Raw genomic sequence first — 23,470 nt, 5'->3', positions numbered from 1 at the left:
AAAGGAAAAAAAGAAAACAAACCTATTTAGGTCTGCCTGCTCTTTAGGGGAAGAAACCTGGGTTATGATGATGTACCTAACTGGCACCAAGCAGGGTAGGATAACTAATGGAAAAAACAGCTGCTCAGAGGCTGACATTTAGAAAGAGGGAGAAACCAAGACATGGAAATAGCAGGCATCTTCTAAGGATGGAAAATGCTGCTGCTGACACAAAATACAACACCTGTGCCAGGGCCTCTGACCAGTGGTGTGGACCAGCCACAGTGGACAGTTACAAGGTGCCTCCACATGTCACCTCCATGGATTCTGGCCAGAGGCACGAGGTCCCCCAGGGAATGCACACTGCTGGGGCGTTGACTCAGGTTTCTCTCCAGGCTTGGCTCTAGGGCAGCATTCCACACCTTTGGAGCTTTTCCCCTTTCAGATGTTATTGGGATTCTTTTGAAGCTATTTAAACAATGGTGCTAATTTGACAGGCACCTGAGAGGTACACTCTAAGCTGTGGTTAATGAGCTGGCTCTATATGTGGCAGGTACCCGTGTCCTGATGAGGTCGTCTGCAGCCTCATCTGGCTGTGGTGATGTTTAGCTCCTCAAAGGAAGCCAAGATGCTTTCCAAGGGTGTACCCTCAGACACGTGGAAAGACAGCTTTCATTTCCAATCTTCATCAAGTGCTCAAAACCTTCCTCAAATACCCAACAGCAATGAGTACATCTTGTGCCCACAGTCTTGGTTACTAAACACCATTCCTCAATAAAAGGAACCAAAGCTTCTTGGAGAAATGGCTGATAGCAGGACTAGAAAAGGACAAGGACACTTTCTGAAGAAGTGTTCACGACAGGGGCTTGTCAAAAGCACACAGGACGTCAACTTGAAGGCATTCCCAATGGCCATACCTGGGACAGCATGAGTAACAAAATATAGTAAGGGATTATAACCTGTACAGTAAAATAAATGTCTAAGAATCTATACTGATACAAATAACTGATCAAATAAAAGGTGGTGAAGGAAGAACTCTTCTTCACAGTAAAATCTCAATAAATGTAGAAGGGATGATGGGAACAGAAAATCACCATTTGCCGAACATAATTGTTACAGGCCAGAATCACTGATGGATCTAAATATTTGTTGAGTCAAAGTATAAAAAATAAAATATCTGCATGGTCTCAAAGCATCTCCCACACAAGATACTGGTTAATTATAAAGAGAAAAAAATGTTTTACAGATAAATCTGCAAACACCACTTTAATCAAGTGACCCAAGTACCATCACCAGTAATGAGGCACATTAACAATATATCTCCTGATGTCATACACCAAGATGGAGAGAACACAACATGAAGTCTGAGGTTGTCACAAATGCATAACCTGCGTTTAACCATGAGAAAACATCAGACAAATCCAAATCGAAGGATTCTACAAAGTAATTGGCCAATTATCTTTCAAAGTGACAAAGTCATAAAAGATAAAGACTATGCCCCAGGAAAAATGATAGGATACTGAAAGAGGAACTCCCCAGGTCATAGGTGCCCAACACGCTACTGGAGATCAGTGGAGAAATAACTCTAGAAAGAATGAAGGGATGGAGCCAAAGCAAAAACAGTACCCATTTGTGGATGTGACTGATGATAGAAGCAAGGTCTGATGCTGTAAAGAGCAATATTGCATAGGAACCTGGAATGTCAGGTCCATGAATCAAGGCAAGCTGGAAGTGGTCAAACAGGAGATGGCAAGAGTGAATGTCAACATTCTAGGAATCAGCTAACTAAAATGGACTGGAATGGGTGAATTTAACTCAGATGGCCATTATATCAACTACTGTGGGCAGGAATCCCTTAGAAGAAATGGAGTAGCCATCATGGTCAACAAAAGAGTCTGAAATGCAGTACTTGGATGCAATCTCAAAAACGACAGAATGATCTCTGTTCGTTTCCAAGACAAACCATTCAATATCACAGTAATCCAAGTCTATGCCCCAACCAGTAATGCTGAAGTAGCTGAAGGTGAATGGTTCTATAAAGACCTACAAAACCTTTTAGAACTAACACCCAAAAAAGATGTCCTTTTCATTATAGGGGACTGGAATGCAAAAGTAGGAAGTCAAGAAACACCTGGAGAAACAGGCAAATTTGGCCTTGGAATATGGAATGAAGCAAGGCAAAGGCTGATAGAGTTTTGCCAAGGGAACGCACTGGTCATAGCAAACACCCTCTTCCAACAACACAAAAGAGGACTCTACACATGGACATCACCAGATGGTCAACACCGAAATCAGATTGATTATATTCTATGCAGCCAAAGATGGAGAAGCTCTATACAGTCAGCAGAAACAAGACCTGGAGCTGACTGTGGCTAAGATCATGAGCTTCTTATTGCCAAATTCAGACTTAAATTGAAGAAAGTAGGGAAAACCACTAGACCATTCAGGTATGACCTAAATAAAATCCCTTATGATTATACAGTGCAAGTGAGAAATAGATTTAAGGGACTAGACCAGATAGACAGAGTGCCTGATGAACTATGGAATGAGGTTCGTGACATTGTACAGGAGACAGGGATCAAGACCATCCCCATGGAAAAGAAACGCAAAAAAGCAAAACGGCTGTTTGAGGAGGCCTTACCAATAGCTGTGAAAAGAAGAGAAGCCAAAAGCAAAGGAGAAAAGGAAAGATATAAGCATCTGAATGCAGAGCTCCAAAGAATAGCAAGGAGAGATGAGAAAGCCTTCCTCAGTGATCAATGCAAAGAAATAGAGGAAAACAACAGAATGGGAAAGACTAGAGATCTCTTCAAGAAAATTAGAGATACCAAGGGAACATTTCATGCAAAGATGGGCTCGATAAAGGACAGAAGTGGTATGGACCTAACAGAACCAGAAGATATTAAGAAGAGGTGGCAAGAATACACAGAAGAACTGTACAAAAAAGGTCTACATGACCAAGATAATCACAATGGTATGATCACTCACCTAGAGCCAGACATCCTGGAATGTGAAGTCAAGTGGACCTTAGAAAGCATCACTATGAACAAAGTTAGTGGAGATGATGGAATTCCAGTTGAGCTATTTCAAATCCTGAAAGATGATGCTGTGAAAGTGCTGCACTCAATATGCCACAAAATTTGGAAAACTCAGCAGTACACAGGACTGGAAAAGGTCAGTTTTCATTCCAATCCCAAAGAAAGGCAATGCCAAAGAATGCTCAAACTACCGAACAATTGCACTCATCTCACACGCTAGTAAAGTAATGCTCAAAATTCTCCAAGCCAGGCTTCAGCAATATGTGAAGCGTGAACTTCCAGATGTTCAAGCTGGTTTTAGAAAAGGCAAGGAAAAAAATAAGAAAAGGCAAGGGAACCAGAGATCATATTGTCAACATCCGCTGGATCATGGAAAAAGCAAGAGAGTTCCAGAAAAACCTCTATTTCTGCTTTATTGACTACGCCAAAGCCTTTAACTGTGTGGATCACAATAAACTGTGGAAAATTCTGAAAGAGATGGGCATACCAGACCACCTGACCTTCCTCTTGAGAAATCTGTATGCAGGTCAGGAAGCACCAGTTAGAACTGGACATGGAACAACAGACTGGTTCCATATAGGAAAAGGAGTACGTCAAGGCTGTATATTGTCACCCTACTTATTTAACTTATATGCAGAGTACATCATGAGAAACGCTGGGCTGGAAGAAGCACAAGCTGAAATCAAGATTGCCGGGAGAAATATCAATAACCTCAGATATGCAGATGATACCACCCTTATGGCAGAAAGTGAAGAGGAACTAAAAAGCCTTTTGATGAAAGTGAAAGAGGAGAGTGAAAAAGTTGGCTTAAAGCTCAACATTCAGAAAACAAAGATCATGGCATCTGGTCCCATCACTTCATGGGAAATAGATGGGGAAACAGTGTCAGACTTTATTTTCTTGGGCTCCAAAATCACTGCAGATGGTGACTGCAGCCATGAAATTAAAAGACGCTTACTCCTTCAAAGGAAAGTTATGACCAACCTAGACAGCATATTCAAAAGCAGAGACATAACTTTGCCAACTAAGGTCCGTCTAGTCAAGGCTATGGTTTTTCCTGTGGTCAGGTATGGATGTGAGAGTTGGACTGTAAAGAAGGATGAGCGCCAAAGAATCGATGCTTCTGAACTGTGGTGTTGGAGAAGACTCTTGAGATTCCCTTGGACTGCAAGGAGATCCAACCAGTCCATTCTAAAGGCGATCAACCTGGGGATTTCTTTGGAAGGAATGATGCTAAAGCTGAAACTCCAGTACTTTGGCCACCTCATGCGAAGAGCTGACTCACTGGAAAAAACTCTGATGCTGGGAGGGACTGGGGGCAGGAGGAGAAGGGGACGACCGAGGATGAGATGGCTGGATGGCGTCACTGACTCGATGGAGGCGACTCTGAGTGAACTCTGGGAGTTGGTGATGGACAGGGAGGCCTGGCATGCTGCGATTCATGGGGTCGCAAAGAGTCGGACACAACTGAGTGACTGAACTGAACTGAACTGAACTGACATTACTTTGCCAACAAAGGTCCGTCTAGTCAAGGCTATGGTTTTTCCAGTAGTCATGTATGGACGTGAGAGTTGGACTGTGAAGAAAGCTAAGCACAGAAGAATTGATGCTTTTGAACTGTGGTTTTGGAGAAGACTCTTGAGAGTCCCTTGGTCTGCATGGAGATCCAATCAGTCCATTCTAAAGGAGATCAGTCCTGGGTGTTCTTTGGAAGGAATGATGCTAAAGCTGAAACTCCAGTACTTTGGCCACCTCATACGAAGAGTTGACTCATTGGAAAAGACTCTGATGCTGGGAGGGACTGGGGGCATGAGGAGAAGGGGACGACAGAGGATGAGATGGCTGGATGGCATCACCAACTCGATGGACGTGAGTTTGAGTGAACTCTGGGAGATGGTGATGGACAGGGAGGCCTGGCGTGCAATTCATGGGGTCGCAAAGAGTCGGACATGACTGAGCGACTAAACTGATGCCCCAGGTTAGAAGAGACAAAGGAGACTTTGCAATTAAAAGCAATGTAGTATCCTGAACTAGATCATGAATGAGAAATAAGACATCAGAAGGACAAAAGATTAGCTAACAAATCTCCTGGTCTGATAATTATATGAGATATTAACATTAGGAGAAGGCAAGTAAAGAATATAAGAGGATTCTGTACACTATTTGTGCAGCATTTTTATATATGTTAAGTATAAAAATAGTTAAATTTCCAAATAAAAAAACTTTTTGGTTATGTATATATTAGTGCAAGTCCTAGAGTCATCTCTGCAAACTCCCCAAAGGCAGTGAGCAAACCCTTTACAAATTCCAAAGTGTGCCACCTCAGGGCAGCAAGCAAAGTCCTAAACAGCAAATTCAAGCACGTGGGCACATCCTCCAGCCCTTGTGCTATCAGTGTCTCTCTGGATAACTTCTCCCATCACGGTGCCTGGGGGGAAGCAGACAAGCAGGAAGGCCATGCTCCTGCAGGAGAAACTACAGCAGAGATGAGAACAGGTAAATTCAGTTCCTGGCCAATAATCTTGAGACCATCCATAATCAAGTTATAAAAAGACTATAATCTAGAGGCAGGATCCCAATGTGCCCAGTCCTTGTGGTCACGCTGCACAGGGTCTGAACTCGGGACCGTCTCCCTCTAATAAATATTCATTGGAAGAAGAAAAAGGAAGGAGAGAGAGAAGAAAATAACATCAAATGGCAAAAAATGGAATTCAGAATGCCACTGAACCACGCACCTAAAAGATAGTTGAGGAAGTAAATTTTATGTGCATTTTACCATAATTTTAAAACTAAATAAACTAAGAAATGAAATTCAATACATGCCCTTGAGGCTTATCATCAGTCTGCAAAACAACCTTCTCAGACCTAAAAGACCCAACTGCTGAGTGGGAAAAAACAAGAGTGTGTTCTGGAGGAGACAACTCCCTCAGTCACTGTGAAAAGCTCCAGGAGCTGAGGCAGACCAACACATCCTCTTGCCTCCTGTGCTGTGCTGTGCTTAGTCAGTAAATCATGTCCAACTCTTTGCAATCTCATGGACTGCAGCCCACCAGGCTTCTCTGTCCATGAGATTCTCCAGACAAGAATACTGGAATAGGCTGCCATTTTCCTCCTGCAGAGGATCTTCCTGACCCAGGGATCGAACCTGCATCTTCTGTGTCTCGTGCACTGCAGCACTGATGGCTCATTCCCTTCCCTGATGGAAGACCGAGGTCCTCAATAACCAGCAAGCCTAATCTGCCTGTGGCTGGAGGGCCTGAAGCAGAAATGTGCAGCCTCAGGAGCCACCTTGCAATTAAAGCCCACACACTCTCAGTGTCCCTTAGTAGGAAACTGGGGAAAGGGCTCTCCAGCCTGAAAAAAATAAGGCTAGCAACAGCAACCCATTAGCCCCTGCTTCCAAACACTGCCCTTCAGCCTTGGCCACTTAACATTACCAGCAGCCTCACTCACAAGGAATGGAGCATCACTGGACCAGAAATCCTGCAGCCTCCTCAGCTGAGGCCAGTAAAACAGTAACAAACAGCACAGAATGAACCTCACTGTAAAACACTGCTAAGTGTCCTTAAGGAGAAAACAGATGAAATTCTTACCCAGTGTTTGGTGAGAAGGATGAATCGAAGGTCAGCTTCAGGCCACGTGCAAGCTGAACAGAAAAGAAATTCACCAACAGGGTTAGTCATAAGACAGGCCAGCAGACATCACTTGGTAAAACTGCGTCTTTCCGCAGGTGACCATTACCTGATCTTCCACAGTAATCTCCGTGCCTAGTGTGTTGTCAGTGTTCCATTTCTCTGTAAACGTCAGGCCATATTCAGTCCATCTGTACTTGGTTTCCAGGCTGCCCGTCACTTTGGTGGTCTCGGTGTTGGCTGAACCTGAGCTCGTAAATTCCTTTAAAGAAGACAGTCACAGCCTGCATGCCAGCACTTCATTCTGCATCACTCCACCCCTAAATGGACTGCACTTTCCTTTATGCAAAAGGTGAGACCCTGAACGTGTGGGTGCAAAAGCTCCATCTATAATTCAATTAGATATTTAAAGTGTCAAAAAGGCTTCCCCGGTGGCTCAGTGGTAAAGAATCCGCCTGCCAATATAGGAGATGCGAATTCTGTCCCTGGGTTGGAAAGATTCCCTGGAGAAGGAAATGGCAACCTATTCTGGTATTCTTGCCTAGGAAATTCCAAGGACAGAAGAGCTTGGTGGGCTACAGTCCATGGGGTCGCAAAGAGTTGGACACGACTTTGCAACTAAACAACTATTTAAAGATGGAATCCGCTAACTAAAGGAATCTTACGGAGAATTCTATATCAAGAGACAGCTTCCTTCCTTCCTCCCCTGCAACTCTTCAGTCTGGATAGGAAGGCATCATGTCCTCTTTCCATCCTGTCTCCAGGCTCACACAGAGAAAAGGCTTTGAGCTAAAGCAGACATTGCAGTAATTCTACCCAAAACTTCTTCCTTCCGACAATTACCACATGCACAATCTAAAAGACACTACTAATTTTTTTATTAAATAATCATGTGGTATGGAACACAGGTCAATTTTGAAATAAGATACATAAGGAAAAATAAATCGGAGGCCTGCCTCATATTCCTATGAGTATTAATAGATGCTGAATTGGGGACCTAGTGGCTTGGTTCCCCTGGACCACCCATTCCACAGAAGAGGCAATAAATGTGACAACCACAAGTTGCCACAATCAGAAAAGTCCCTTTGCTTGCCACTCAGATGGAAGTTATTTATTATTTACTGATCTACAATAAATATCCATACTCTGTGTGGGCCAGACAACTTACCAATCCATTCTCGGATTTTGTTTTCAGATCAAGTTTTATTAAGCCAAATCCTAAAGAAAGAACATGGTCACCGTTAATAGGTTAAATAACTCAAGAGCAGCATCTCTGCCTCCCTTAGGAAATCTCAAAAATGCCATGAGTGCAGAGGGCACCAGTCTCCACTGCTGCCTGCCTCTGTGGGTGGAGCTTGGTTGCCATGGAGACTGGTTGCCACGGAACAGTGGCAGAGGGAACAGGCACAGCCCCACCTGCAGCCCCAGCGGAGTCTGAGAAGAAGGTGTGTGACAGCATGAGCACCAGCCTAAGGAAAAGCTAAATTTAGAAGCCGCAGTCCACCGCAGACCTGCTCCCACCTGGGAGAGGAAACGAGAAGGTCCACTAGTCTGAGCAATTCGCTCGCCGACCTGAACTGGGCACGCAACCAAAACTGCTTGACTAGCCATAGAAGGCTTATCTCTTTTCCCTGACATGAAGGTTCTAAGAGCTGACTGACCCAGCTCTCTCAAACTGTGATGGGCAGAATACCAAATAAGCGGACCCAGTCTCTGAGCTGAAAGGCCACTCCATGCAACACTCACCATAGCCCTTGGTGAAGACATCCCTGGCAGATTTGCCAAGATCTGCATACGTGGGAGGCACAGCCATCTTCTGCTATAATAAAAGGATCACCATAATAAACACTCTGGAAATCACAGATATTCTTTTTCCACCAGTAAAAATCATCAGCACTGACTTCCAGGTACCTTTTTCCCCATGTGTGGACAAAGATACCTGTGCAGTTTCCTGCTGCTTCTGCGGCCAGAGGTGGAAACACCCAGTAGGTTTTTATTGACAGCAGACCAGTCTGACTTTGGAGACCTCTTCTCTTAGGTATCCCCAGGATTAAGCACAGGCCCAGAATATGGCAGGAGTCAGTCAGTATTTGCTAAATGAATTGATTGTCAAAGGCACACTCCCATGAGCCAGCTACTTTACTGAACTGCAGGACTCTTGCCAATAAAACATTATCTTCTTACAAAATATTGACTGCTAGGACATTAAATACACTGAATAGAAATCAGGGCTTTTCAGAGTATCATATTTTCCAAACAATTCTAATTTCATTCATTCAACAAACATTTATGGAGTACCTACTATGTTGTCAGAATGGACTCAACATTTCACAAAACATTTGTATTTTATGGGAACCCACTTTTAGAGTATCATATTCCTCACAGAGGAAAGAGTAAAACCTACCTACCTAACTAGGCAACTTTTTCCCATGGAAGGAAATGCAAACACATCCCTCCCAAATTTAATTCAAACAAACATCTACTGAGTACCAATGTGACTTTATTTTTAAAACCGACTCTCAAAGTACTACTTGTGATTGACGCATATCACTATGTCAGTCAACAAGCATTTATTAAACACCTCAGTGTTCAAAGAAGGCAAGAACTCCCAATAGTCCTCACCCTAAGGACCACGCTGTGTTGCTGGGAGCCTCCGCATTGACACATTATGTACCCAGAATTAAGACTCTAGTCTGGACGGCACACACCCCGTGCTCCACCCAGGATGAGAGGGGAACGTGAGAAAGCATTATCTTCTGCATCTTCTCCATCTCCAAAACTGTTAGCCTCAATTGGCCAAAACTCCAAGTAACCCAGAGATGTATCTATTTTAAATACAGGACACCTAAATTACCAAACGGGAACTGCATACACCCCGTGTAAAGTCACATACACATGTACCCACATAAATAAACATCCACAGGGCATGTTCCTGGTTAAGTGGGAAACCAGTGAAAAGTGGTCCAAGTGATCCCGGGGAAGCAGCGTCACAAGCGTAAGTTCAGCCTGACCAAAGCCTTAACTTCAAAGACACTGCAGGGAGCACACAGAACCCACGAGCATAATGTTTAAAAACAAACCAACCTGCAAGCCTCCACAGTTTAAATTATAAAACTGCGGTCCAAGTCCTAGTTTACTTTTTTTCAGAGGTTTTGCTAGCTCTGTCCCAGCTCCCTTTTGTATCAGAGCAGAGAGGAGCAGCCCAGTAAGCTGTTTACGTGATCCTATTTTTGTTGCTGTTGTTATTTCTCGCACATGATTAGGCTGGAACCAAAGGCAACTCAGCCCACATTAGGATCAGGGCACAAAGAACACGGGGGAAGACCCATTTTAGGCTGCTTCGACTGGGTTTTTCCCAAGTCTGTGGACTTCCCTCTCCCAACCTGTTCCCCCTTCACCCCAAACGAACCCCGTAGGCACACCCACCCCAGGGACAGACCAGGAAACCAACCACCAGGCCCTCCCTGCTTTAGCCCACAGATGGGCCTCGGCCCCTCCCAGGAGAAGCAAGGAAACAACCAGGGATTGACGGCTGAGGTAACAGAGCCCCAAGGAAACATGCAGAATGTCTCAGCAAAGGGCCCCGAACATTCTGCACACACACCAGCACTAACAGTTATCAGTGGACAGAGGACCCCTCTTCAGTGCCGTCCCCTTCCCACCTGGGCACAAACTCAGCCCCAGCCGGGTGACAGGGAGAGCAGTCCAGTCCCAACATCTCCAGGTCAGCTAAGACCCCCTGTACCTCAGGGGTCAAGGCCTTCCCAAGTACCCTCCCCTGGCTCCAGGACCCACCTCACCAGGCACACGTGGCTTTCACATCTGGACCAGTCCATCCCTCAGGAAAGAGGCAGAACACTCATCATTTAATGCTCCCCAAATGCCCTTGCTTATCCCTAATCCCCAAAACTGAAAAGCAAAGCCACCTGTCAAAACACACTCCACCCACAGCAAAAATCACCCCAAAGTGGCCACTAAGGAGATTACCATCCAGGACAAGAGAGGTGGGATGGCAGAGCGAGCGCACATAAGACCAGGCCCTCCTTGCATCCCCAGCACAGCAGCTGGCAGGGAGGGTGCACAGGAGCCAGGGGCTGAGTGGAGCCAAACCCGCTCCTCAGCCTGAGGCAACACCCGCCCAGGAGAGCATGACCCTGCCGCCCTCTTCGCCAAAGGCTCCCTACAACTGCGTGGCTGTAGCTCCCCCTTCTGCTCTTCCTGTGGTCTTCCGCTTTGCCTGCCTCTTGTCTCTGGCTGCACTTATCTGACAGGACCGAAGCAGTTCCGCCTGTTTGAGCTCAGCCTTCTTACAACGGCAAACAGCACCCAACACAGTTCTCAGCACCTGCTTCAAAAACAATCTCACTGTAGAAATAATGATTGCCACCCATGCTCTCTCAGGCCAGGACTGGAGGGGGAGAGAACTCAGCACCCTGCTTTCTCACTTAACAGCCTGCCTGCACTGACTCGCAGGCTGAACCCTGGTCCTGGCCCCTCCCGCCACCTGGATCGGCTCCAGACCACTCCCCATCATCTCTGCAGCATCCGTCCAAGCGTCTTCAGAAAAGGGAGCCATCGAGTGCTGCTGGTGAGGGTGTAAACTGGCGCAGCCACTGCGGAAAACAGTATGGAGATCCTTAGAAATGTCACATGATCCAGCAATTCTACTTCCAGTGTTCATCCAAAGGATACAAAAACACGAATCCGTTAAGACACGTGCACGCCTATCCTCGTCGCTGCACTACTTACAACAGCCGAGAAATGGAACAGCCTACAAGCCCATCAACAACTGAATGGACACTGAAGATGTGGCACGCGTGTGTATGTATGTGTCTGTGTGTGCATCCACACACGTGACATACTACTACTCAGCCACTGAAAAAAAAAAAGATGAAATCTGGCCATTTATGACAACATGGATGGACCTTGAGGGTATCATGCTAAATTAAATGAGTCAGACGGAGAAGACTTTTATGTAACCTCCATCTTGGAGGGACATATCCTCTTTGAGTCCCCTGTGATTTCACTCATATGTGGAATGCAAAAAGAGGAGACAAAAATAAATGAACCCAAACAAACACAGAGAACAGAGTAGTGGTTACCAGAAGGGAAAAGGGTGGTGGGCGGGGGCGGGGGCTGAGGGTGAAGGATCAACTATATGGTGACAGACAGAAACCCAATTTTTGGTGGTGAGCTCACTGCAGTGGATACAGAAGCAGAAACATAAGGTTGCACACATGAAGCACAGACTATCAGAAGCTCAGCTTCCCGAGACTGAGCATAAAACAGGATACTCTGACATGGGCAGGCAGCCAGCCCTGGACAGACGGAAACCAGAGGGCAAGGCAAGGCCCCGGGTCTCTACCTGGGTGATGGCTTCAAGGCAAAGCCTGGAAGCATGGTTCCCAAAGATAAGTGGGAAGCAAGAAATGGCCACGTCAGGCTGAGCAGACCTGCCTGTAGTCACTGATGACTTTGGGAAAGACAAATAAGTCACACCAGAAGACAGGAATCACTGGTTCCCCTCCACTGCCTGCCAGCCTACCTACCCAACACTCCTTGGCTGACCTTGAACAGATTATGCAAGCTCCACTCCAGCTGAGGAATGAAAAGCCAGCCCATACTGGAAGCTCAGAAGGGAGAGATAGTATATCGCCCAGCAGGATCTGCGTAACAGTTATGTAACCTCCATCACGGGAGGACACATCCTCCTGGACTCATGAGCTACATGACAGTGTCAGCTTCTCTGCTCCCAGCTCCCCACTACCCCTAAAAAATGCACACCTGCCCCCAGATCACACCACTGGACTCAGAGCATCCCAGAGCCTGGCATGCGCACATTTATCCAAAATATGGACAAGGCTATGTGTGCAAACATGCCAAGGCCCAGTAAATAGCAGGTATTCAGTATAAACGTCTGTTTAATGAGTAAATGTGCAGCAAGCATCAAAGTATTTTTACAGCAGAAAAAAAGGAAACAGTATCTGATAATAGGGACAAGTAAACATGTAACCAGGAGGCAGGAGATCCGCCCACTGGGAAGCTGCAGCCCCAGCACAGGAGGGCAGGCGTGCTCAGAGGGACTCTGCAGGGGGCGACAAGGGCTCCACCCCTCTGCTGGGCTTTTCTGGTGGGTGGGGGTGGCTGCCAGGGGTGGACCCCAGTCATGTCTAACTCTTCGCAACCCCATGGACTGTAGCCCGCCAGGCTCCTCTATCCGTGGGATTCTCCAGGTAAAAATACTGGAGTGGGGGCTTCCCAGGTAGCTCAGTGGTAAAAAATACACCTGCCAATGTAGGAGACACAGGAGACATGGGTTCAATCCCTGATCTGGGAAAATGCCACAGGCTGCAGAGCAACTACGCTGTGTGCCACAACTACTGAACGTGTGCTCTTGAGCTCGGAGCCACAGCTACTGAATCCACGTGCCATGACTACTGAAGCGCGTGGCCTGGAGTGTGTGCTCTACAAGAAGCCGCTGCACGGAAAAGCCTGTGCACCCCAACTACAGGGCAGCCCCCGCTCACTGCAACCAGAGAAAAGCCCATGCAGCGACAAAGAGCCAGCGCAGCCAGAAAATAAATGAACAGAATTATTTTTTTTTTTAAATTCTGGAGTGGGTTGCCATGCCCTGCTTCAGGGCATCGTCCCGACCCAGCGATCGAACCAGTGTTTCCTACCTCACAGGCGGATTCTTCACTGCTGAGCCACCCAGCAAGCCCACCACGGATGTTGGGGAGACCCACAACTAACGTGCCCCATCCTCACAATGGCCTAAGTAATGCTGAACTCAAGCTGAGGAGACCAACCAAGCGCCTTCAGAAGACAGCACTGCCACCTCTAACCTCAGAACCAAGCACGGACTTTGTTCAAAGGGCTTCAAGGAGCCACATTACAGAGACCGACACATCTGTTTTTGGGAAGGTCACTCAACCAACAGACTCGCACAAGTACAAATGACAGTACCTACTGCTGGTGAAAACGATCACTCCCGTTCTCGCCAAGCAGGAGACTGTAGTACAGTACAGCGCCCGAGGAGCCCACTGCTGGCAGTGCCCAAGGGGACATGCAGTAATCCTAGTGGCCACGCCACTGCTAGGAACACACTTGCAGGGGCACCCAGTGCTCACGAGGGTGCTCACTGCAGGGTTGTTTTTAACACGGTACCTAGAAGCAACCTAAATGTCCACCACCAGAGAAACAAATGAATAAAAATTACGGTGCTTGCAAACTAAGGCACACCGTGTGGTAATCAAAAAGGATGAGGGAGATTTCCACACGGTGGCATAGACAGCCACTAACAGGTCAATGAAAAAAGCAAGTCACAGAATACGTATAACTCCATGTGGCTGAAGGAAAACTTACTGTGGCTACCTCGGAGCTGCTTCTAGAACAGAAAAGGGGTTTAGGAAAGGAGCGAGATTAAAATAGCATTTTCATTTTTGATTCTATTTAATCACTTAAGTTGTCTGGGCACTTGATAATTTTTTTCTAAGCTAAGAACAGAAAATTTAAAAACCTAACAAATGTGTCTGAAATTAAGTCACACTGCAAAAGGCTGCTGCAGCAGAAGTACCAGAAGGAAAAGCTCTCTCAGTGTCGATACTGGTTCCAGGAAGAGAGTTAAATCACAGAGGTGGCAGGGTTAATAGGTAAGGCCTGCGGGGGGCACATTCGACCCTCAGGTGACCAGCTGTAGCTTTGGCCACCCTGCCCAGAAGGCAGGAGGAGGGCCGAGCTCCCTAACTTCAGTGTGCGCGACTCGCCTGAGGCACTGACTCAGAAGCCTCCTTCTCTGCTTATCACACAGGCAGGGCGTCCCTCAGATGCCACAGAGAAGAGTGGGCTGGCTCCCTGAATCAAGCACCCACCAGAATCCCCCACTTTGAAGTATGCTCTTTTCTCCGCAGAAGCTCCCTTGGAAGGATGCAGGCAGCAGGGCCTTGATGCCCTCAGAGAGCCAACGACCACTGCAACAGCTGATACAGAGAGCGGAGTGGCCACGGGTCCAAAGGGCTCAGGCAAGAACAGCTCAGCTGAGAGCAAGTCTTCTGAACACAGGTAACCCCCAGTGAATCAAGAGACAGTATTTTCAATGACAAGGGTATAAGAGGACCAGGACCTAAACATCAAGAGCCACCTGCCATGGAATTTCTCCACTCATCTGAGTGCCCAGATAGCAGGGCGCAGTGACTAATGGAAGGGGCCACGAGACTGGCAGAGGCTCTAGCTGTGTGACTTTGGACAAGCCACTGGTACGCCTAGGGTCTCATTTTGCTCATCTATAAAATGGGGCTAACAACAGAGTCTTTCTACTGCCGTTGTTGCAAGGATTAAGTAAGGTAAACAGAACACGTAGAACTGTCTGACACACAGTGAGTACTCGATAAACGGTAGTGCTGCCACAACCCCCTACTCTAGACACTCTTGTTTGCCCCTCCAGATGCACTTTCCTCCTCCATCCTAATCTGTGCCTCAAGAGCTGATCCTGTGGGCTGTGGGGTAGGCTCAGCCAACAGGGAGTACCAGCAGAAGATGGGAGAGTGAAGCTGGGGTATTCATCCCCCCAACTTCATCCCTCCCTGTTGGGCCTCAGGTGGGCAGTGACTTCCCTCTACTCAAGGCCACAGCTCCTGCCAAAGGGCCCTCTCCTGGTTCTAAAGGACCCAGAGGCCCACACTCCCTCTCAGGTCCCCCACACTCTGCCCACACCTTTGCAAATGATCCCTTCATCATGCTTTCTTTAATTACCCCGTGGGAGTGTACCTCTGATTCCCGCAGGTCCCTAATCCACACACAATCAATCACCATCAGCATCACCATCTTTGGTTCCCCTTAGGAAAGAAGACTTGTGCAAAAGCCTTTGGCTCTGCTCTTTCTTTTCCTTTTTTTAATATTTATTTATTTGGCTGCCCTGGGTCTTAGTTGTGACACTCATGATCTTTGATCTTCCTTGCGGCATGGGGGATCTTTAGTTGCAGCATGTGGGATTTAGTTTCCTGGCCAGTGATCGAACCCCTGCATTGGGAGCACAGAGTCTTAGCCAGTAGACCACCAGGGAAGTATCAGCTCTGCTATCTCTAACACCATTCTGGACAATCTATGGAGGGCAGAACGGGGCCAGCCTATAAGAGGAGCATCTGACCAGCCAGGGATTAGAGCAAAAGCAACTCCTCCAAACTCTGGGACCCAGGAAAAGAAACTTCTCCAGGAGGAGGCCAGAGCTGCTCTGAAAGCCAACACGTGAGGCCAACACCATCAGGAGCCTCGCTACACCCACACTTTCTCACCAGAAGAGGCAGCCCAGGAGAATGGCTTTGACTGGATCTCCGGGATGCTGGCAAAGCAATGCCCGGGCTCGGGGAGGTCTGTGCTCTCAATACGGCTGTCCTCCTCCCCACACCCTTCCATGAGTGTCTCACAGAGGGCAGCCAGGCTTTCCAGGTGTTGCTTCTATTTTAAAACACCCTGGAAGCGGAGCCACCACCAGCACAGCCTTCCACAAGCCTCAAGAGAATGTAGCTGACTTGGGGACACCCTGCCTGCCCACCCACCCATCAAGAGGAGAAGACCTGGGCTGGCAGGCAGCACGCCAAGGTCTGGGTCCCAGGAGCCCCAGGGGCTCCTGCCCGAGCAGGAGGTTTGCTGCCTGGCTTGCCCCAGTGGGGGTAAAACAGACAGTGCTTGGGCAGGTAGACTCGAGAGTCCAGCACACCTGAGTTCCCATTCTACTCCACCACCACTCTCTCGTTCTGAGATCTTAGGCAGGTCGTAACCTATCTGCATCTCATTTCTCTTCAGTTCCAGGGCAGAGTAAGAGTACTTGACTCAGCATCCCTCTCAAGGACTAAATGAGACTGCTGGTATACAGCACTTAGTACAGCAGCAACTTAGTACATAAACAGCTAAGCAACAACACAGTAGCTGGGACCCAGAAAACATGTAACAGGCACAGGTAGTATTTATTTAAGATTGTCACTTTATGTTTCCTATCATAATTACAGCTGCTGGGCAGGCTGCCAAAAGGTCATCCTGAATCACAGGGTCCAGACTCCTCCCCAACCATAATGAGGCATTGTTTAGCTGAATACTGTCCAGCCAGGTCCTGGAAGAATGCCTCCCTCCTCATCCCAAGAAAAAACTGACCCTTCTCCTGACAAACACCCTGAGCCACTGCCCTTGCAATAAACAGAGTGACTCCACTGACTGCTGCTCACCCACCCAGGTACACACTCACTCTGATCAATGTGTAAAAGAGTAACACTTTCCCTCTGAACAGCAAGGTCTACCTTTCAAAAGGCACGCAAATCTATTAGCTCCTCAGAGTGGCACCTTGGAGTGGCAGCTGCAGAGTGAAAGCACCAGGACCAGGGGCTGGCCAGACCAGGCCCTGAATTCCAACACCATTCCCACTGAGCTGTGTAACCTTGGGACGGTTATCTCACCACTCTGTGCTCAAGCCTCCTGACCCACGAAATGGAAACAACGGTACTCCTCCCCCAGGGCTTGGAGGGCAGCGGATTCAACATCATAGTTCATATGTCAACCGGCCAGGAGGGTGCTGAGCAGGCCCTCAATAAAGAATGGCTGAAACGATGATCATCACACTCTTACAGTAGAGAAACAGGAACGAGCAAGTAACTCAGCCTGTGTACTAGACCCTGTGGCTCGTGTCAGAGCTATGTTGCACAAGCTCAGTCTGCTCCCCAGGACTCTTTCCAGCATAGTTCCAGGCAGAGAGCTAAGATTTCCACTCACCCTCAGCCCTGGGAGAGCAGGCAGTGAAATGGAAGCTTGTGCCCAAGTGCAACTGAGGGGCGACCATAGTGGAGCCCAAGGCTGCCCTGAGCACCCTGAGGGGCTGCCTGCAGGCTTGGGCTGACCCTCAGGCACATGTGCCTCTCTTACCAAAGATGTCACTCCTTGAGAAATCCCCACTGACAGCAAAGTGGACTTGGGAAGCATATTACCAGTAAAGGTAGGGGTGAATATCCCCCATGACCACCAGCTTGGAGGTGTTTGTCCACCTCTGCCTAGCATCCAATGGGGTCAGAGACCCACAGACAACTCCCCATTCCTGGTCCTCCCCTGAGCCCCTCCATTTATCTACAAACAGCCCATGCCTACAGAATAGCAGAAATAAAGTAATCAACTGAGAACAGCCTCCAACCCCAGGGTCAAGCACTTTATTCAGGACAACTCCAGCAGAAGCCTCTGACCCACTCACCATCAGAGAGAGCAGAGGCACCAGGCCCACAGGCTTTAGGAGAACCCCCTTCACCAAAGTCACCCTCCCCCACAAGCCAGAAACACCAGTTCAACAAGCTTCCTAAAGGACTCGGAAAGTCGCAGAATGAGGATAACATGTTCAAAGCAATTATTTCAAATTAGGAAACAGTTTTGCCTCTCACAGCTCTAGGGCTCTACACACTGCTGTACCTCCTTAATTATTTGTGACTCTGCAAGACAAAGACTATCTTCTGGAAGTGAATGAGATGTGTGTCCCTCAAAGAGGATGTCCATGATCAAGGGACTGTGGGCTGGGCCTGCAGCCACTACATACAACCTTCAATAATCCCACAAATATTGATACTGAGTGAGCACCTACTAAGTCACACGCTGGAATGGCCAAAAAAAAAAAAAAAACTATCCTTCTGTCAAAAGGGTGAGTCTACTTTGGATAAAAAGTAAGAGTACATTTACCCCCACAGACCCTTCTCAAGTACCTACTACTCCCAAGTGGCACCACTCCAAGCACTGAAAACAAAGCTGTATCAGGCTTAAGTCTGACCCTGTAGGAACTCAGTTCAGAGCTGGGATAGAAAGAAGGCAGACCCTGGGCAATGTGCCCTGGCCTTACCAACAGCATATTTAGGCAAAGGAGGAGCTCATTTCCCTATTTTCCCTGGAGAGGGGAGGTGATTCGGCAGCTCCAGGCCTCAGGTGGAACACGCTTAGGCTCAGCCCAAGTCTGCAGCCACATTCAACTTCCTGCTCCAGCCTGACCTTGGCTGTCGGTAAACTTAAAGGCTTTTCATGAATTATCCTGAAAGTTACTCAATGCCTGGCACACAAATGTGTAATAATAATGCTTAAAATAACAGGGGCTACCTTTATTGAACCCTTTCCAGAGCACCACGTGGCACAAAATAGTCTGCAGGGGTTGGGCTAGATTCCGCCAAAAAGTCTCAAGGGTAAGTGTCAAGGTTTCCTCCAAGGCCTCCTCCATATCAGGCACTGTTCTGCACACTGGAAGTTAATCAACTCATTCTTCCCAAAAACCCAATGAAGAAGAGGGATGATTGCTCCATTCTACAGATGAAAAAACTGAGGTTTGGTTTCTTCCCCACTGTGTGACCTTGGACAAGTCACTAATGCTGTCGGCCTCAAATCCAAAGGACTAGCAACCAGTTTCCTGAATCCACCACTGCATTCGGTGAATGAATGAGCCGTCGATTAAACAGGAATTTCTCCTAAGGCCAAGGAGATCACAGGGCTCCCCGCGGAACCTCCTTTTCCAACGCCTAACCTACCCAGGTCCCAGCTCTGGCCCTGGTCGCCGCGGCCTAACTGGACCATCGGCCTCCCGTTCCTCCCGAAAGGCGCTGGCACGCGCGGACAGTGCTGGAGGCCAGCTTCTCCGGGCGTGGACCCGACAGGGCGTGCAGGGCCGGACCGCGGGACCACAATCGAGGCGACAGCATGGCTCGCACAGGTCCGTGAGCCCGGCCCGGCGAGCGTAGGTGGCGGGCTGGCCCCTGCCCGACCCGCGCTGGCGGGATCGAGGGCCAGAGGGCGCCTCCGAGGAAGGTCACCTAGACCGGCGGCCGGCCGGGCCTCCACGCGGCGGCCCGTGCCCTTCCGCCCGCAGGTCCCCGCCGGCTCTGGTCCCCAGCCGCAGGCGCCTCGGGATGTCTGGGCTCCTGCTCCCGCTCCCGGGCCGGCTCGCCGCCCGCCCGCCCCGCGCGGCCTGCACTGCCCGCCGCTGACCCGCCAGGCCCGCGCGGGCCACTCCCGCTCCCCGCCCTGGCCGGGCCCTGGGCCCCTCGCCCTCGCCCGCTCCGCGCACCGTCTCCTTCCCCAGCTCCCCGGGGGTCGGCCCGCGACCCAGGGCGCAGGCAAAGCCCGGGCCCCTCTGCGCTGCGCCTACCTCGGAAGCGTCGGCAGTGGGCTCCGCGGCGGCTACGGCGGGGGCTGCAGCGCGAGGAACGGAGCGAGCGGCGGGGCGGGGCGGCGCGGACGGCGGCGGCGCAGACCCGCCCCGACCCGGCGCGCCCGGCCCGCGAGCTCCGCCCTCCCGGGACCCCGCCCCGGTCCGGCCCGCGTCCGCTTCCAGCCCCCGAGCCTCGGGCCGACCTTTCAGGCACCGCCCCACCCCAGCCGGGGCCCGCAGCGGATGCTGTGCCCACGGCGTGAGCGGGAGCGCGTGATTGCCTGCGCGCGCCCGGGCACAGGGCGGCGGGACGGCGTGGGACCGACGTGCTCAGGGCTGTGTGCGTGCGCGGGGACACGCTTGTCGCCGCCCGCTCCGGCCGTCCCTGCTGGAAATCTCGCCTGGTTGAAGGATTCGGGGAGGGAGGCAGGGGTCTTCCGGTTAGCTAAGCAGTGGCCGAGGTCCTCTGCACCAACAGAAGACACGCCGGGCTCTGGATCTCCTGCTCGGCCTCAGGGCTGGGAGACAACACCCCCTCCCCCGGGACTTGATGTGGCGGGGGGCGCTGGACCACGGCCTGGCCTGGGCGGACGAAGTGACCCCCAGGTCCCCCACCCCTCGCCAGCAGAGCCCGCGCGGGTTGTTAAAGCGGGTTCCGAGCCCCTGAGGGCAGTTACAGCTCTGGCCAGAGTAATGGGCGCCCGAGGCGGCGCGGATACAGAGTAGCGCCCACGAAGGCCGTTCCTCGGCTCTTGGCTCCCAGCCCCCGACACAATGTTTCAGGCTCCTCTGACCCCGCTTCTTGCCTCTCTAGGCTCGCAGATCCGGATCCCGACAGGGGCTTGGAACTCAGCGCGCCGAGAAAACCCCCGTGCGCCGAGCATGCACTCAAGATGGGCAGACAGTTTAAACCGCTCGCATTGAGAAATGAAAATCTCGTTTTGCAAGAATGCCCTCCTGCTGAGTCCAATGGCGCGCGGACTAGCTGAGGGCTCCTCAGACAGCCCTTCTCCAGGCAGGGCCTGCCTCCCCTCCCGGCGTGGTTAGAGTGCGCAGTCTCCCTACCAGGCCTTCGAGACCCACCCCTAGCGGACTTCGAGAATTAATGAATTCCTGCTGCTGCTGCTAAGTCGCTTCAGTCGTGTCCAACTCTGTGCGACCGCATAGACGGCAGCCCACCAGGCTCCACCGTCCCTGGGATTCTCCAGGCAAGAGCACTGGAATGGGTTGCCATTTCCTTCTCCAATGCGTGAAAGTGAAAAGTGAAAGTGAAGTCACTGAGTCGTGTCCAACTCTCAACGACCCCATGGACTGCAGCCTACCAGGCTCCTCCGTCCGTGGGATTTTCCAGGCAACAGTACTGGAGTGGGGTGCCATTGCCTTCTAATGAATTCCTAGCCAGGTGGAAATTCTGCACATCGTTCGCCTTCAGCCAGCAGACGTTCTCCGAGGCTTGAGGCGTCCAGGGCCCCCCTGGAGGCGGCGCCAGTCTATAGAATCAGGACACTCGCTCACAAGCAACTGTGGCACAGATTAGAGTAGGGCGTGGAGAGAGGCAATCAGGTCAGGCTACTGGAAAAAGGAGGCAGCTTCAGTGCGGGAAGTGGCAAGTGGTGTTACATAGTCCTGGGGTGTGGAGAAAGAAGGCAGCTTAGGCAGGGGGCTGGGGGCAGGGGTGGGGGTAGGGAGAAGAACAGCGCCCTGGCCCCTGGAGGGGCTAAAGTCTTACTGAAAATATGAGGAGGAGTTCCTGGACCCCTTGAGGTGCTGGAGAATAGAAGACCCACGCCACAACTCCCCCCAGGTCCATGATCTGTTCCATGATTGACTGGGGACTCCGGGCTCCCCAACCTGGCCGTCCCCACCTCCACAGCCCACTCCTGGAAGAGGGTCTGACAGAAAAAGCCTCCAAGTTACCCACCAGTGCAGTGAGGCAGAGTTGGGGACAAGAAGAACTCAGGGAGGCAGGCAGGACCAGACTCTGAAAAGACAGGGCTTCAGAAACCTTACCTGAGCTAGGAGCAGCTGCCTTCCCAGGGTCAGTAAAGCCCAGGTGTGACATTTGAACCAAATGTCCAAGGAGCTCCTCCCCTCCAGCACCTCCCTGTCAATCCCCCTTCCATGACCTTCGTCCTGGGGAGAATGCCCCATGCTTCTGGGGCTCCTCTAGGTTCTACTTACAGTTTAATCCACCTGAGTGCCCTTTGAGTCACATACTGGCTGTGTGACCCTGAGCAAGAGGTCTAGTCTCTCAGTTTCAACTTAAGAGGGTCGTTACTCATGTATGAATGTGAGAGCTGGGGATGACAGAGGACGAGACGGTTGGATGGCATCACCAACTCGATGGACATGCGTGTGAGCAAGCTCCGGGAGTTGGTGATGGACAGGGAAGCCTGGTATGCTGCAGTCCATGGGATCTCAAAGAGTCGGACATGACTGAGTGACTGAACTGACTAACTGACTGTGAGTTTAAAATGGGAGACATAGAAGTAAACACTCAGAAAACTGTGAAAGGATCAGGCTGGTCACAGAAGCCCTGAGGTCCAAGTGTTGACCCCTCCCCACCACAGTCCTGATTAAGAGCTGAGTAAAGATAGCCTGTCCTACCAGGCTTCCACACCGCCAAGAGCCCCTCCGCCAGCCCACCTCCACTCCTTCTGCCACAGCTGATTGGGATGGGGATGGGCACCAAGAGCAGCCAATCAGGTCCTCTCTTGCCAACTAGATCAAGTCTAAACATTATCCTTTGGAGGAATGACCCTTCTCTTCCTCCTTTGAGTTGTTGTTCAGTCGCTAAGTCATGTCCAACTCTTTTGGACCCCAAAAGTTGTAGCATGCCAAGCTTCTGTGTCCTCCACTGTCTCCTGGAGTTTGCTCAAATTCATGTCCACTGAATCCATGATGCTATCTAACCATCTCTTCCTCTGTTGCCCCCTTCTCCTGCCTTCTATCTTCAATGCCCTGAACTGAGCATCAGGGTCTTTTCCAATGAGTTGGTTCTTCATATCAGGTGGCCAAAGTACTGAAGTTTCAGCTTCAGCATCAGTCCTTCCAAAGACTATTCAGTCTTGATTTCCTTCAGGATTGACTGGTTTGATCTCCTTGCAGTCCAAAGGACTCTCAAGGGTCTTCCCCAGCACTACAGTTCAAAAGCATCAATTCGTTGGTGCCTGCCTTCTTTATAATCCAACTCTAACATCCATACATGACTACTGGAAAAAGCATAGCTTTGATTGTACAGCCTTTGTCAGCCAAGTGATATCTCTGCTTTTTAATAGCCACTGAACAACAGCAACAACAACAGGGTGAGAGAAGGTGATGTAACAACAGAAACAGAGATCGGTGAGAAAGAGAAGCCAGAAGATGCTACAGGGCTGGCTATGAAGATGTAAGAAGAGGCCATGAGCCATGTGATGCAGGCAGCCTGGAGAAGCTGGAAAAAGCAAGGAAATGGATTCTTCCCTCAGGACCTCTAGAAGGAACCAGCCCTGCTGACACCTTAACTTTAGGCCAGTGAGACTGACTTTGGACTTCTGACCTCTAGAAATGTAAAATAATAAATCTCAATTATTTTAAGCCTCTAAACCTATGACAGTTTGTTATGATGGCAATAGGAAACTAATGCACGAAGCCCTGGAAGACCATATTAAAAATGATTTATTGGAATG

General features: G+C 49.8%; 1 protein-coding gene across 2 annotated transcripts in view; it reads right to left on the bottom strand.

Annotated features, from left to right (window-relative positions):
- Positions 1 to 19,900, bottom strand: part of VDAC1 (voltage dependent anion channel 1) — a 29,196-nt gene extending 9,296 nt beyond the window's left edge. The window contains exons 1-5 of one of the 2 annotated variants that reach the window (XM_018050391.1): positions 19,800 to 19,900; positions 8,396 to 8,468; positions 7,818 to 7,867; positions 6,759 to 6,911; positions 6,611 to 6,663 (exon numbers count right to left, since the gene is read on the bottom strand). In XM_018050391.1, coding sequence (XP_017905880.1) covers positions 6,611 to 6,663; positions 6,759 to 6,911; positions 7,818 to 7,867; positions 8,396 to 8,462 — 323 coding nt within the window. In that variant the 5' untranslated portion in view covers positions 8,463 to 8,468; positions 19,800 to 19,900. The remainder of the gene's footprint in view (positions 1 to 6,610; positions 6,664 to 6,758; positions 6,912 to 7,817; positions 7,868 to 8,395; positions 8,469 to 19,799) is intronic. The other variant, XM_018050392.1, reaches the window with a different exon arrangement.

Source organism: Capra hircus, chromosome 7 (assembly GCF_001704415.2).
Source record: "Capra hircus breed San Clemente chromosome 7, ASM170441v1, whole genome shotgun sequence".
Lineage (NCBI taxonomy): Eukaryota > Metazoa > Chordata > Mammalia > Artiodactyla > Bovidae > Capra > Capra hircus.
The sequence above is the reverse complement of the archived record's forward strand: the minus strand, read 5'-3'. Positions and strand labels throughout refer to the sequence as shown.